General features: G+C 34.9%; 1 protein-coding gene across 3 annotated transcripts in view; it reads right to left on the bottom strand.

The window, feature by feature from the left end:
- The window catches only part of MARK1 (microtubule affinity regulating kinase 1), a 123,181-nt gene that overhangs the window by 43,444 nt on the left and 64,687 nt on the right, over nt 1–15,050 (bottom strand). For all 3 annotated transcript variants that reach the window (XM_004439669.3, XM_014794720.2, XM_087424367.1), the window contains exons 4-6: nt 9,426–9,474; nt 8,019–8,084; nt 4,140–4,210 (exon numbers count right to left, since the gene is read on the bottom strand). In XM_004439669.3, coding sequence (XP_004439726.1) covers nt 4,140–4,210; nt 8,019–8,084; nt 9,426–9,474 — 186 coding nt within the window. The remainder of the gene's footprint in view (nt 1–4,139; nt 4,211–8,018; nt 8,085–9,425; nt 9,475–15,050) is intronic.

Raw genomic sequence — 15,050 nt, 5'->3', positions numbered from 1 at the left:
GTTACATATTGGCTAGGCATTGACAAATGGAGATAGAAATGAGACTGTTAAAAGTCTAAAGGTAATGTAAAGTATGACCACGCTAATAGAAATATGGGTTAAAAAATGAACTTCAAAGTAGTAGAAGTGAAACTGATAGTTCAGTACTGTATTATAAAATTATTCTAATGTATATTAACATGGTTCAGAGAAGACATGAATTCAAAAAAATCAATACACAATGAGTAATATGTAACTCAATTAGATTTATTTTGATTCAACAGTTTATTGAGTACCCGCTATGTGCAAGAAAATGTGCGTGTTGCTAGAAGAATACAAAAATCAACACTATATGGACCCTGCCCTCAAGGAGCTGACAGTCTGATTAGGAGAAGAAAATATGTATATGAGTAACTATAATACGAGGCAGAATCATAGAAGCAGAGGTACACAGAAGTGAGGGAATCATAAAGAATAATTTCAGTTAGAAATGCTTCCTGGCCGATCTAAGCCATCCTTGAAGGGCTATATTTTAAAATGTGGAGGTCTGGTGATGGGGAAGTAGGGGGTAAGGAGGTGAAACGCACTGATGTTGAAGCAACACAATGCAGGTGGGAAAACAGTGATAGTGGGAGTTAAACCTTGATAGACAGGTTGGTACAAGTCTCTGAATTCCAAACTAAGCAGGTACTACAGAGCCACTAAACGTTTTTTTTTTTTTTTTTTTGTGAGGAAGATCAGCCCTGAGCTAACATCCATGCTAATCCTCCTCTTTTTTTTGCTGAGGAAGACCGGCTCTGAGCTAACATCTATTGCCAATCCTCCTCCTTTATTTTCCCCCAAAGCCCCAGTAGATAGTTGTATGTCGCAGCTGCACATCCTTCTAGTTGCTGTATGTGGGATGCGGCCTCACCATGGCCAGAGAAGTGGTGCGTTGGTGTGCGCCGGGGATCTGAACCCGGGCCACCAGCAGCAGAGCGTGCGCACTTAACCGCTAAGCCACGGGGCCGGCCCCACTAAACGTTTTTGAGCAGAGCAACGGTGAATGATTATGATCAATTTGAAGCGTGAAACCCCAAATACAGCAGAATCTTACAATGAATATTTGTAGTATTAGTTTTCTTAGGCAATATGCTTCAGAATTCCAGTATCCAATTTTCACCGGAGTTACGTTCATTAGCCCAGGGATATATACTTCTATATGTAAATATTAATACATCTTATTGAAGATACTATACGTGCTATAGTATGTTCATATTATAAGGCTATTTTTGTAACATGGATAACAGAAATTTGCTGATAATGATATTATCTTTTTAAAGTCACTTTGTCTTGACACAGGGAAGAAGGCATGTTACAGACAATAATTTGGTTATCAAATGTGCATTTCACATTAGACATAATGGTCTCTATGAAAGCAGTTTTATAGTCACTTCTGGAATAGCATTTCACATTAGACATAATGGTCTCTAGGAAAGCAGTTCTATAGTCACTTCTGGAATAAAAATCTCTTGAGCCTTAAAGCCCGAAGAATGGAAAGGTAATTAAAAAGAATGAGAGAGAATGCTGTATTAAGCATTCACTCTCCCCAAACTCTATGACCTCTGCCCTCTAGTAGTCAAACATGGTGGGTTATAACATTACACGCTTATCTGGCAGGGTGCAATTTCTGCCACGAAAGAGAAGTAGTTCTGGCGTCTGACTCACTGCAGGAATCCCCATCCACAAGCCCAAGTTTTACTGCATTATTCTTTGGCCAGACTCTCCCATCTCAAAACATTCTGTACCTCCATAAAAAGGACGTAGGAACTTCCCTATGATCCTTCTGCCATGGACCTTGAAAACACGATTTAGGATCAGCCCTGCACTGACCCAGGACCAGACACGTCAGTGTTTTGCCATGAGGTGTAATTGTTGGGGTGCTTTGCAATTACTTACAAGTGGGTCAGGAATTCCCAAGCTTTAGGTAGTAGCCTTGATACTGGAAGAGCTGAATCAATGCTATGATTTTCTTGCAGGCCCTCAAATCTTAAGGAATGCAGAGGCATTTTATGGTCAATGGCTGCTAAAGTGGTGTTAAACTGTCCTAGCATCTTTGCTATATCTAATAGCAGAATCAAGGACATATATACCTATATCCTTGCTAATACAGTACATTCCTTCATGTTAAAATTTTGAAAAAGTAATTTCATGAAATATAGAGAAAATAAAAATAAAAGAAAATGTACATTTATTAATCTTTAAGAGTTTTAAATAAATTTATAAAGACAATAAGCTCCTCAAAAATAAATTTAAAAACAAATATAACCTTTCGTCAACTAACTACAAAATAGTGTGTGTGTGTCTCTGGTTTTTAAAAATGTGAGTTAGTTACCTTTTTTATTTTGGGGGGACAAACATATATTGTAAATACATTTAACATTTATAACGAATGAATAATTATAAGGAAAATATTTCCCATTGTTTTACATTTTAAATAGCATTCATTTGACACTCAACCTCTGTAATACAAGGAATACGAAGCTGATTTCAAAATAATTAAGACTTTATTTTTTTAAAAAGCCAATTAGTAATTATTTGGACCTTCATGAAAATATCTGTGTCCCAGCCTCCTATTCTGCATCCCACCCATCAGTTAAGATGGGCAAGCTGTTTAAAATAACAGGCATTTTCACTTTCTCTAATTCCATATAGTACCCAGCACAATTTTCTACACACGTTTTCAATAAATAAATAAATAAAACCAGCTGACTAAAAAGAATAAGAGTGAGTAGTAACAGTCTTTAAAATATGATACATTAAGATCCCAATGGGAATATTTATTGCCAACTGGAATTTTCTTACTGGTTGGCTACTAACTAAAACTGCCATGATTGATAGTGAAAGAACAATGATGTTTAAAGCGATGACAGTAGTGCTTTACTCAAGGTAAGCCTGGACTTCCATCCCAGGTTAGGAAAGAATCTAACCGTATGTGGCTGAACACCATCCAGTTTCTCAATGTTGCTTCCTCGTTACCAGCTGTCTTCAGATTCAGCTATTTTAAGATGGATGCTTCTAGGAATCTATCCTGAATAAAATGGCTATGCATGTCTTTGGTATAAAGCATTTTGCAAATTGTGTTCCAAAAAGTTATAATTCTGTGAGATATTAATAACACAAGTTTCTCAGAACAAACTCACTCCATGATCAATTTGGAGAAGGCTATGTCAAAAAAAAGTTAACACATTTTTTCTTCTCTTCTTCAGGACTTCTCCAATTGTTTATATGTTAACACACATGTAAAATCTCCTAGAGGAAAATCTTACATCAGTATTCAGTGTTTCCCAAACTTACGGATTACAGGACCTCTTTAATTGCAGAATCAGTGTTCATGCTTACAGAAAAGGTACTGAGCTATTTTTAAACGAAATATTTTAAATTCACTGAGGTAAAGTTTGGGATATAGTAAGTTGGATGCTGAAACTCTACTTCAGTAAATTTTATGAACAATTTACAATTCATTAATTTATTTCTACAGTAATTTATAAAGTATGCTAATTTTAATCACTTCATTCCTAAAAATTAACAATGAAATCTTAGATGAACTTAAATTACTTTTTCTTATTTTATCATTTCTGTAACAAGTCATATTCAAGTTGAACTAGAAATATAAATATCTTACCATATTTCTTTTGCCACATTTGCAAGGTTCCTTGCCTACTTGACCAAATAAAATTGACCGTAGTCTTTAAATCTACAAAAATATGAGTTCTAACACCAAGACATCTTTACTTATAAAAGAAAATTTTTAACAGTTACATTTATACTGTATACATAAAGCTAATAATATTTGATAATAATTATTGGATAAAGGATGAAGTATTTCTTTTCTATCTCAGTCTAGTCTATATTTCCAAGACTATCAATGAGTTAATAAGATGAGTCTCACCTATAAACATTTCACTATTTATGATAATCTAAAAATAACCATTTGAAACTATTTCAAATTTAAATTCAGGAAGAATAGATTTCTTTTTCAGTTTTCCATTCTTAAAGAGTATAAGAAAGCAGGAATTTTTCTTTTAAAATACCATGTACTCTGAAGTCCAGTTTGTGATACTGTGCATTGTACATCACTAAAAATATCAGAAAACAAAGTTGAAAACTACTTTCCATACCTGCCTAAACTTTGCACGGGCCTCTTTTTCTTTCATTCTTCCATGGGCAACTAAGTAATCAAATACTTCACCTGAATCAGAAAGGCAAAGCAGGCGGTAAAATATACACAGATTTTCAATTAACAATATACGCAATGTCAAGTTTTCGTCTTGTTTTTAAAGAAGCTTTTAGCCCACAATTTTCTGATAGTCCTATGTAAATCACAAACTATAACATGAACAGAAAAAAAGGAAAAAATTACATACGAAATTGAATGTCCATAGCAGCTTATGATTCAGCAAGACTCTTTAAAAAAGTCATAAAAACATAACCAAGAAAACTTGCTTTTTGCTTTCAAGTATTATGTAAAAATACAGTCAACTCTTTATTACCCATTCTAATAAAGGGAAGCCACAGCCTGGGCAATCAAAAGTTACATTTGGCTTTGTATTTGGAGCCTACATTTCAAACAAAATAACAAAAGTCATATTGCGCTGAATCACTCTTTTTTAAATTCCACTTGTCATGTAGTCTTGGTCAGATTCCATCTCACTACTTCCAATAACGTTGATTTCCTTCTTTTCCTTCCTATACTCTCATTATGCTTATTCTCACAACACTCATTTCATTTATTTTGGTATTTAACTACTTATTATACAGAATTAAATCATCCTTGTGTGTACCTCCTATTACCCCAAATGAACTGCAAACTACTTGAACATCATCACCTTATTTGTATCTCCATCCCCATGACAGAAGACAAAGTGGATAGACAATATATATTTGTGGAAATAATTTAAAGATAACTAGAAACTGTAGAAATGTTCTAATAGATCCATTACTTTACATCTCCAAGGCTTTTCATGTTTCTCTAGCCAATAATAGTAAGAAAATGAATGTTTAGTTACAATATTAAAAATAAAATATCTCAGAGTAAGGGATAAATTTATTTTTTGTGTTCTTATAATCTGCACCATATAGATATACATGTGTATTAAAAACTCACAAAGTGGCTTAAGGAGCTCTTAGAAAGTACAGAAAAGTGTTTAAAAACTTATAATTAAATACTTAAGTGTTTAAAAACTTATAATCAGCTCAATTTTGTTATGTCCTGGTTTAGCCCTAAGGAACTACTGGCAGACATGAGGAAGATTTCTTAACTTCATTAAGACCCAGTTTCTATCTATTGCCTATCTCACACAATTGTCACGAGGATTAAATGAAATAATGCTTGTGCTTAGCACAGTGACTGGCATATAGTAAGCACTCAATAAATCATATATTTGTATCTAGGTATAGATATATTACATATACATATATGAAATATCAGTCCTAAGATACAAGTAAAATATTAAAAATAAAATACGTGATGTATGTCAGATGAAACTAATACATCTACAATGTCAGACAGCGTATTATATCAAGCAGACTTAAATGATTAAATGGGATGATGAAAACAGAGAACTGAATGGATGCTCTAGTGGACCCATCATAGCTGCTACTTCTAGATATGTGAGTTTAGGCTAGGAAAGATAGACGTAAGAGTTCAAAGATTTGGACTACTCAAGTTCTTCCTGGAATGTCCAGGTGTTTACATGACACAGGCCTTCAATTATTAAAAATAATTTCTTTATGATTTGCTTCCCTAACTACAATGTAATCTTCTTGAGGGCAGGGACTTTGTCTTTGCTCACCCAGGTGATCCCAGAACCTAGACTATTACCTAGTACATAGTAAACATTTAATAAATATTGTTTGCATGAATGAAAGAAGGAATAAACAGACCATTCCAGAGTGGCCCTGGCACCTACTTCTAATGGGCTCCTGTGGATGAAACACGGTTCAAAATCATAAAGGAGTTCCCAGCCTTTCTAATCACTGAAGATCTTTTGCCCCATTAGTGACCCAGAACGAACTGATCTACTCCCAGCAAAGAGGCAGTTGTCTGACTCAACTCTTGCTCATGCTAGGTTTCTAGTGTGCACATCAGATTCAATTCTAAAATATTTAGAAATTTCAGAGGAAAAATATTAAGTGCTTTATTTTCCAGAGCCACCTTGCCATTTATAGATTAAAAAGGCAAGAAAATGATTCTAGATTTACTGCCACAGAACCATGATGGTTTTGTTACAGGATCACTGACTGGCAAGACCTAGAGAAACCCCATCACTAGGAATCAGAATTGAGTGAGGGACCACCTGGTTAGGACTGCATTCCAGCACACATCTCACTACACTACACCGCCCCATCCAGTTATGCTACTGAAGGAGAGCAGTGATGACCCTGTGTGCTCTATTACTCCGGCCATTGCTCCCCTTCATCAGCACCAATAGAGAGTTGACTGTACTTACCACTGATCGTTAAAGCAGTACACATATTAATATTAACACAGCCTTGTGGCGGACCTTCATAAAAATAGAATGGTGTCCACAGATTTTTAGCAGTCTATAATTTCTCATATCAAAGTATCAAAGCATGTCTAGCCCCTTTCTCTAGACTTTAGATTACTAAAAGAAAAAAATAACTGAACTAAAAATAACACTCAAGGTTCCCAAGCTGACAAATTGTTATATAAATCTAACTAAGGAACAGAAAAATAGGAAAAGAGTTCATTATGTGGTATTTGTAGATTAATTTTATTATAGACCTATATTTTATGCAAATTTGCATGAGTGCATTAATACTTTTTCAAAATCCTATAATAATAGACATTAAAGACATAGGTTTTCAGGTTAAGTCAAAAAACCTACATTGAAATATTTTCAGGATGAAAAAAGCTTTGCAAAAAACCAAATCTACTAAAACTTTTAATCTGCATAAAAAACTGAAAAAGCAATTAAAATATATTTAATACTTATAGTAAAAAATTTTAGTAATCTAAGAGAATATTAAAACACATAGTTTAGATGCTATAGACTAGAATAAATTTACTTTATTCTAGTTACATAAAATCTGAATCACCATAAAAATCTATATACTTTATTAGCTAAAAGGACTCAACACTAAATTCAACACTAAGTTTTCCTATTGATTAGCAAAAAAGTTAATTAGCCAAAGTGGTTTAAATAATTTCAGCTGCCCTCTCTCTTCCTCAATTGCTTAAATTCTCTGAGCCCTTAAAACCTTGAAGTATTCTCTTTTTACTTATTAAATGATTTAACTCCATAAATTTTAAATCTGTTTCTGAGAAAGTCCTATACCTAACAGAACAGTGATTTTGAGCTGATGTTTCTCTCATTTTAGGGAAAGTGCAGGAGATGAAAACGATTTTCTATTCTATTTCAGTGTTTAAAAATCACTCCCATTTTTGACACTATGTAGTCAAAATATACATTATATTCTACTACAAATGCATCTTACTATTTCCCCGTCAACTCAGTCTTCTAACTTGTAAAATATATAGACCAATACTTGTTTAAATTGAAACATTTTTATGGATTATCTTGAAAATGCATGTATATTGAAATTCTGTCATATATGAACAATGAGTGAAATAAACATCTGACCTAGAACATGCTTTTACTATAAACGTGATTAAGTACATTCTGAATTTGAGATTTCCTGCTTATAGCCTAGAGCTTCTAATCATAATAACATTATGATATATTATAATATTTAGATAAGAGAACTGAAATATTCATAGATAACAATGCAAATTTAGAGTTTTGAAAAATGTCCATAAGTAATTTTTAAATAAGCCAAAATCCAACTTTTAAATGTAGGATCAATAGGTCTTGAAAGCAAACACTCAATTTTCCTTTAGATATTATTTAAAGGCATTTTAATAAAACTATACATTCATTAACAACAATGGAAACATAAATATTACAATGAACCTTTAGGGTTGATAATTCTATATGTCTCATCAAAGATAACTTTTCAATCCCCCTCATCCTTACCCCCACTCGCGTATTCCATGACTAAATAGAGGGTCTTCTCCGTTTCAATAACTTCAAACAATTTTACTGAAAAAAGAAATTAGAGATATAACTCTGCAATGGTTGGCACCTATTAGATACGCTTAAAAAAATCTGAGGTAACACCAGAACAGTGGAAAATTTAAGTATTTACTAAAAATTATTAATTACAACTTTAAGTTTAAAAATTCTCTCAAGGGTTATCACTACTACAGAAGAAAAGTACTTACCATGAAGCGATTTGGAACCAACTGCTGGGTCAAAAGAAGTTAAGTTTCTGGTATTAAAAAACCATTACTTCTTCTAATTAGAATAAGGTAATAAAAAGGAAAATCTTAAAATCAGAATACAATTTTAACTAAAGCTTAAAAAGAGACTATATTATAATGAGCCTATGTTAAAATGTTAAATAATCTTTGTTATAGAAACAAAAAAATTCTATAATTGTGTGATATTATAAAAGTTTCTGGTTAAAAAAATACTAAATTATCAGACACGAATTTGAAATTATATACCAGAAATAATCACATTACTATCTCTAATAAACATAAGATTTTTAAATGTGCAAGAAATATGTGTTTAAAAAATAAACAGATTAGGGGCCGGCCCGGTGGCGCAAGCGGTTAAGTGCGCGCACTCCGCTGCGGTGGCCCGGGGTTCACTGGTTCGGATCCCGGGCGCGCACCGACGCACTGCTTGGCAAGCCATGCTGTGGCGGCGTCCCATATAAAGTGGAGGAAGATGGGCACAGATGTTAGCCCAGGGCCGTCTTCCTCAGCAAAAAAAGAGGAGGATTGGCGGATGTTAGCACAGGGCTGATCTCCTCACAAAAAAATAAATAAATAAATAAACAGATTAAAAGAAGCATGGCTTTTTAGTTCTTACAATTCAATGACTTCGTATAATATATGTAATCAATGAATTTATTTGTAAATACGGGGGAAAATCAGAACTTATGGAAACAAATTCACTAAAATTGAAATCAACTCTTTATTTTAAAATTCAAATTAGTTATTTTGCCTATAAACTATGATCAAACCAAAATGCATATTTATCAAATGATCTGGAAATCATTTTTTATCAATACTTAAATGGCATGCAATTTGTATTTGGAGAGATTTAGTAAGGAGATACAAAAAACATTTGTATGCATTACCTCCAAGTCATATATATTATTTTAGTGGAAAGCAGAAGATAGCAAGGTAGTAGAAAACAGCAATTTGTAACCTGCAGTTAACTTCTTTATAATCTATATTTACACAAAGTATCACTTTCTCAGGTTATCATTTTTCTTCTTTTTATATAAAATATCCTTGAAATTGTATCTTTTCAAACAGCCTCAAATTAAGGAAAACACTTCATCATTAACTGTATATACAAATTTCATACCTATATTAGGATGATTCAATATCTTCATTATTCGTACTTCTCGAAACAACTGTTAAAGAAAACGAGTAGACATATTTCTGTTAAAAAAGAACACTAAAGCAGAGAGCCAATCAAAACATCCATTTGAAGAAAGTCATCTGTTTACAAGACACTACAGGATCCTGGTAACGAACTAAGAGACAAGAGATCTGTTTCTCAGTCTCAAATCTAACTTTACTGAGACTTGGTTTCCAGGATAACTGTACCCAGATTAACTCAAATGGGTGTGTGTGTGTGTATATACTATACACAATAAAACAAACTTTTATTCGACTACTCTTCATTACTAAGTAATAAAAGAAAAATACGGTGGAAGTAAAACTAAATGATCCTTCACACGATTTTTATCCAAAAACAACCTTCCTTGGGAGTCTGACTCTTTAGTCATCTCTACTGGTTGATCAGACACTTTATGAAAGATTAAATGACATAACCTACATTTAAATAAATTTTGAAAAGGAAACAAACTACTTTCATCAGTATTTTTAGGTAGATTTGTATAATAATATTTAAGAAGAATAAAAATATATTTACCACTTTATATAAAACCAAAACAAATGAAAATAAGCCACTTAAAACATGAATGTTAAAATTTCCCTTTCTTTTATTTTACTTTTTAAACAATATAAGGCCCATTTTTCAAAAGTATGATTTGACATTTTTTTTCTCTATGTTGTCTTTGAGTATGTTGTAGACTCAAAACCAAGAACTAGTTCAAGAAAATAGAAGAACCAATAATTGGTTATGTTTCAAAAAGTCTATATGACATATGTGTTTTATCAGAATAAAATCTAAAGTTAGTACTTTCAGAGGTGACATTTCTCCAAGGAAGATATACAAATGGCCAAAAAGAACATGAAAAGATGCTCAACAACATTAACCATTAGAGAAATGCAAATCAAAACCACAATGAGATATCACTTCAGACTCATTAGCATGGCTACTATTTTTAAAAAAACCCAGAAAGTAACAAGTGTTAGTGAGAATGTGGAGAAAGTGTATAGATACCCATAAGAACTGAAAGCAGGAACTCAAACAGATACTTGTTGTACACCCATGTCCACGGCAATATTATGCACAATAGCTAAAGGTGGAAGCAACCCAGGTGTCCACTGACAAATGAATGGATAAACAAAATGTGGTACTTAAACACAATGGAATATTATTCAGCCTTAAAAAGGAAGGAAATTCTGACACATACTATAACATGAACAAATCTTGAGGACATTATGCTAAGTGAAATAAGTCGGTCACAAAAGAACAAATAGTGTATGATTCCACTTATATATGAGGTACCTAGAATAGAGCAGTCAAATTAATAGAGACACAAAGTACAATGGTGGTTGCCAGGGCCCATGGGAGACAGAGGCATAGGGGTTTATTGTTTAATGGGTAGAGAGTTTCAGTTTGGGAAGATGAAAAAAGTTCTGGAGATGGATGGTGGTGATGACCACACAACAATGTGAATGTTGTTAATGTTGATGCCACTGAACTGTACACTTAAAAATGGTTAAAATGGGGGCCGGCCCAGCGGCGCAAGCAGTTAAGTGCGCACGCTCTGCTGCGGTGGCCCGGGGTTTGCCGGTTCGGATCTCGGGGGGCGCACCTACGCACTGCTTCACTTATTTTCATTTCAGAGCCATGATGTGGGGGCGTCCCATATAAAGTGGAGGAATGTGGGCACGAATGTTAGCCCAGGGCCAGTCTTCCTCAGCAAAAAAAGAGGAGGATTGGCAGATGTTAGCACAGGGCTGATCTTCCTCACAGACACAAAAAGAGGTTAAAATGGTAAATCTTATGTATATTTTAACACAATTTAAAAACAAAAATATAATGTGCCAATATGCCTCAAAAAAATTTCACACCAATGGAGAAACCCACTTAAGATTATCCACCACAAAAATCTTGTCCTGGCTATCCTCAATAAGTCCTATACCAAATCCAGGCAGTACATAAGTCTCTGTGTGTGCTTGTGTGTACACACACATTCATATAAACAAATTTTTATGAAATCCATGATACTTATAATAATAATTAAAAATTATACATCAATAAATGGAATGTCAAAGCAAATTCATTGCTATTCAAGATAGCTCCTTTCTGCCATTGTGAAATGCATTCTCTTCCAATACTGGGACAAAGAGCACGCAGCTTAACCTCTCAGTAGTCTTCAATACACCTGAGACCATCTCCTTCCTCAGCTCCGACAGCACATCCTCTGGACTTCCCTTCTGCCTCACTGGCTGCTCAGTCTTCTGCTGGACCCTCTCCCCTCTACTCAATCTTTCAACGTGGAGCTCCTCAGGGTTCAGTTCTTAGACCCCTTGTCTTCTTACTCTATTTGTTCTTCCTGGGTAATTTATCATGGCTTCAAATATTACCAATCTGCTGACATCTTATAAATTTAAATTTCTCATCCAGAGCATTCTTCTTATCCTAACCTTTATATCTAAGTACCTATTCAATATTTTCATTTGGTTGTCTCACAGGAATTGAAATCCAGTACTTGATTTCTCACACCAAATTTGATCTTTCCCTGGTTTTCTCCAGCTCTGTATATCCATCCATCACCTTATGAAAGAAATTTTAGAATCATCCTTAACAACACACTCTCCTAAAATCTCTACATTAGATCCATCACCAAGACCTGTCAACTCTACCTCCAAAATTTACCTCAAATCTATCAACTTCCATCCATCCATACTGGCACCTGTCACTGGATCCCACCAGTCTCTGTACATCCATTCTGCATTCTTTCTTCTGTCCTCCCATCCTCCAATCCATTATCCACACAGCACTACACTATTTCAAATCCACTGGTGGTTTCCCAGTGCCACTAGAACAAAATCCATAACCTTTTACCTGGGCTCCCAGGCCTTGAAAATCAAGATCCTGTTTACCTCACCATGCTTATCTCATAACAGTCTAGATAACATCTAGGTGGACGTCACTCCAGCCATTCAGCACTCTTCTCTCAGTTGAACTTGCTAAGATCCTTCTCTACTCAGGGCCTCTGCACAAGCTGTTCCTCTCTGTCTGGAATGAATGTTTTTCATTCACTTTTTTTAGAATTATGAAATATTTTAAATTTCTTAAAAAGTACAGAAATCAATATAGCACCTCTGTATCCACCACCAAGATTAAACAACTGATGTTACTATTCTGCCACATTTGCAGGAGATTTTTGTTTTTAAGAAAAATTATGAATTTTTAATGAATAATTTTATTTTAATAAAATATTAAGACATTAATCATTACAGTCATAGCTGGAGACTCAGCGTCATCCCTTTTTCTTCCTTCCCACCCTAGATATAACCACTACCCTAAGGTTGGTACATAACATTCCACACACTTTTATACTTTTTCTACATATGTATACATAAATAGCAATATTACTTTTTTGTGTTTTAACTTTATATAAACAGGGTCACATTGAATATATCTTTCTAAACTTTTCACTCAACATTATGTTTTTGAGTTCTAGCCCTGTTATGTATAGATCTGCTTCATCTATTTTAATTGCTGTGTTCTATTACAATATATGAAGAAACCATAGTTTGTATTATACACTTTCCTACTGAGGATGCTTAAGTTTTTTACATATTTTCACTATCACAAACAGCGCTACAGCAAATATTTTGGACATGTTTCTCTAAGGTAGATCGCTAGAAACTTAATTTTTTGACAGTGGGGTATATGCTCTTTATTAGGTCTTGCCAAATTACCGCCACCCTTCCTCCCGGACTCTGCACTTGAAGGCCTAGAACTCAAGAAATACTGAGTGCCCTCTGTGCTTGGTCCTCTCTACTTTGGGCCCCACAGCCCTACTGACCTCTTTGAGCTATAAGTCTGCTACTGATGATTTTGTTGACTGGAGTCTCTGACAAAGGGTGACAGTCTCCACTCAGAGGGGCCCCTTGGGGTTTTGGACTCATTCTCTTCCTAACACGGCTAACAGGTTTTAAAAAGCAGTGATTAGTTTGCCACTAGGCTCTTATCGAAACTGAACACCTGTCCCCCAGTGGTGTTCACTGACCAAATTGCCTTATTCAGGTATATGAACCAGGACAAGGTGAGGAATACACCATCAGAAGTGTGTGTGTATGTGCGTGTGTGTTTGTGTGTGCATGTGTGTGTTACTTGATTTTTTGGGGCAGTTTTAGGTTCACAACAAAATTGAGCAGAAAGTACAGAGAGTTACCACACACCTCCTGCCCCCAAATACACACAGCATACCCTACCATCAACATCCCACACCAGAGGGCTAACATGTGACATAATGGATGAATCTACATTGACACATCATTACACCCAAATTCCATAGTTTACATTAGGGTTCCTTCATGGTGTTGTACATTCTGTGGCTGTTGACAAACATATAATGATATATATTCACCATTATAATATCATACAGAATAGTTTCACTGCCCCATATATCCTCTGTGGTCCAGCTATTTATCCTTCCCTCCCCTCAAACCCCTGATCTTTTTACTGTCTCTACAGGAAGGGCCAAGTTCTCATCAGAAAGTAATTTCTTAAGCGTGTTAAAACAATAATACACAGACGTTGGGTTCCTACATCTCAGAGTTGTCTTGCACATATTGTTCTATCCTTAGTTTCCTCTCCTTCACTAGTTTTTCACAAGGAGTAAGAAAAAACCATAACAAGCAATAGCATGCGTGTGGGTTGGGTACGTGTTGGCTAAAAATGACAGGCAGTTGTGGAAAGAGGAAGAGTAGTTGCTATTGGAAGAAGTAATTAGGGTGTTTTAAGTGGTATAGTGACTAAAGATAATGAAATGCCAGAATCCTGCCCCACCAATCACCCTTCCTCTCAAAGAAAACACTTGAATTATCAGCTAGATTTGGGTCATTAATGCTCCAAATCTGGAGAATTCGGCCAACTGAACAGTAGCACATGGCTTCAGTAAAGGTCTACTATGTCAGTTCCTCTCCATGGTCCCACCCCTTCCTAAACTCTAATATTCCAGTTGCCTGCACAGAGGAAAGAGTCTGCACTAATGTCAGAGTCTTCTGCACCAGCTGCAGGAGTCCAAGGGAGCAGGGAGAGGGAGAGCCGGCAAGCCACATGTACATGTGATCTTTTAACCCAGAGCAGACCTTTACCAGCAAGACTGCCAATCTTATCAGTGCTTGCTCTTCCTTAGGAAAAGGTGGACAGGGTTGAGGGGAGAAGGAGAGCTGAACATTTAGACCTATGATAAGAAGTTTACCCTGAGACAGAGAGTTATTATTAAAAAAGTCAATTATTGTATGTATCATATGTCGAGGTACAAGTAAGTAAAACAGAGGTTTGCAAAAATACTGAACAGTCTCACATTATTATTTGAGTTTCTGATTCTAATTTTATCTCTATTATTTTCTTTCTCATTTTCAAACTGTGACATCATGATGTTTCTAGTATACATAAGTTTAGCAGGAGAGCTCTGAATTTACTATACCCTTCAAATTTATTGTTTCAACTTTGCTGTGGGCTGAAAATTAAAGACAGAGTTTGTCAAAATTGTGTGATGAACTAGAGAAGTGCGTGCCAAGTGAAAGCTTGAGATAGGTCTTCTATAACTAA

The sequence above is a fragment of the Ceratotherium simum genome, chromosome 36, assembly GCF_057802395.1.
Source record: "Ceratotherium simum simum isolate JZ-2026a chromosome 36, ASM5780239v1, whole genome shotgun sequence".
NCBI lineage: Eukaryota > Metazoa > Chordata > Mammalia > Perissodactyla > Rhinocerotidae > Ceratotherium > Ceratotherium simum.
This window is presented reverse-complemented; position numbering and strand designations above follow the sequence as displayed.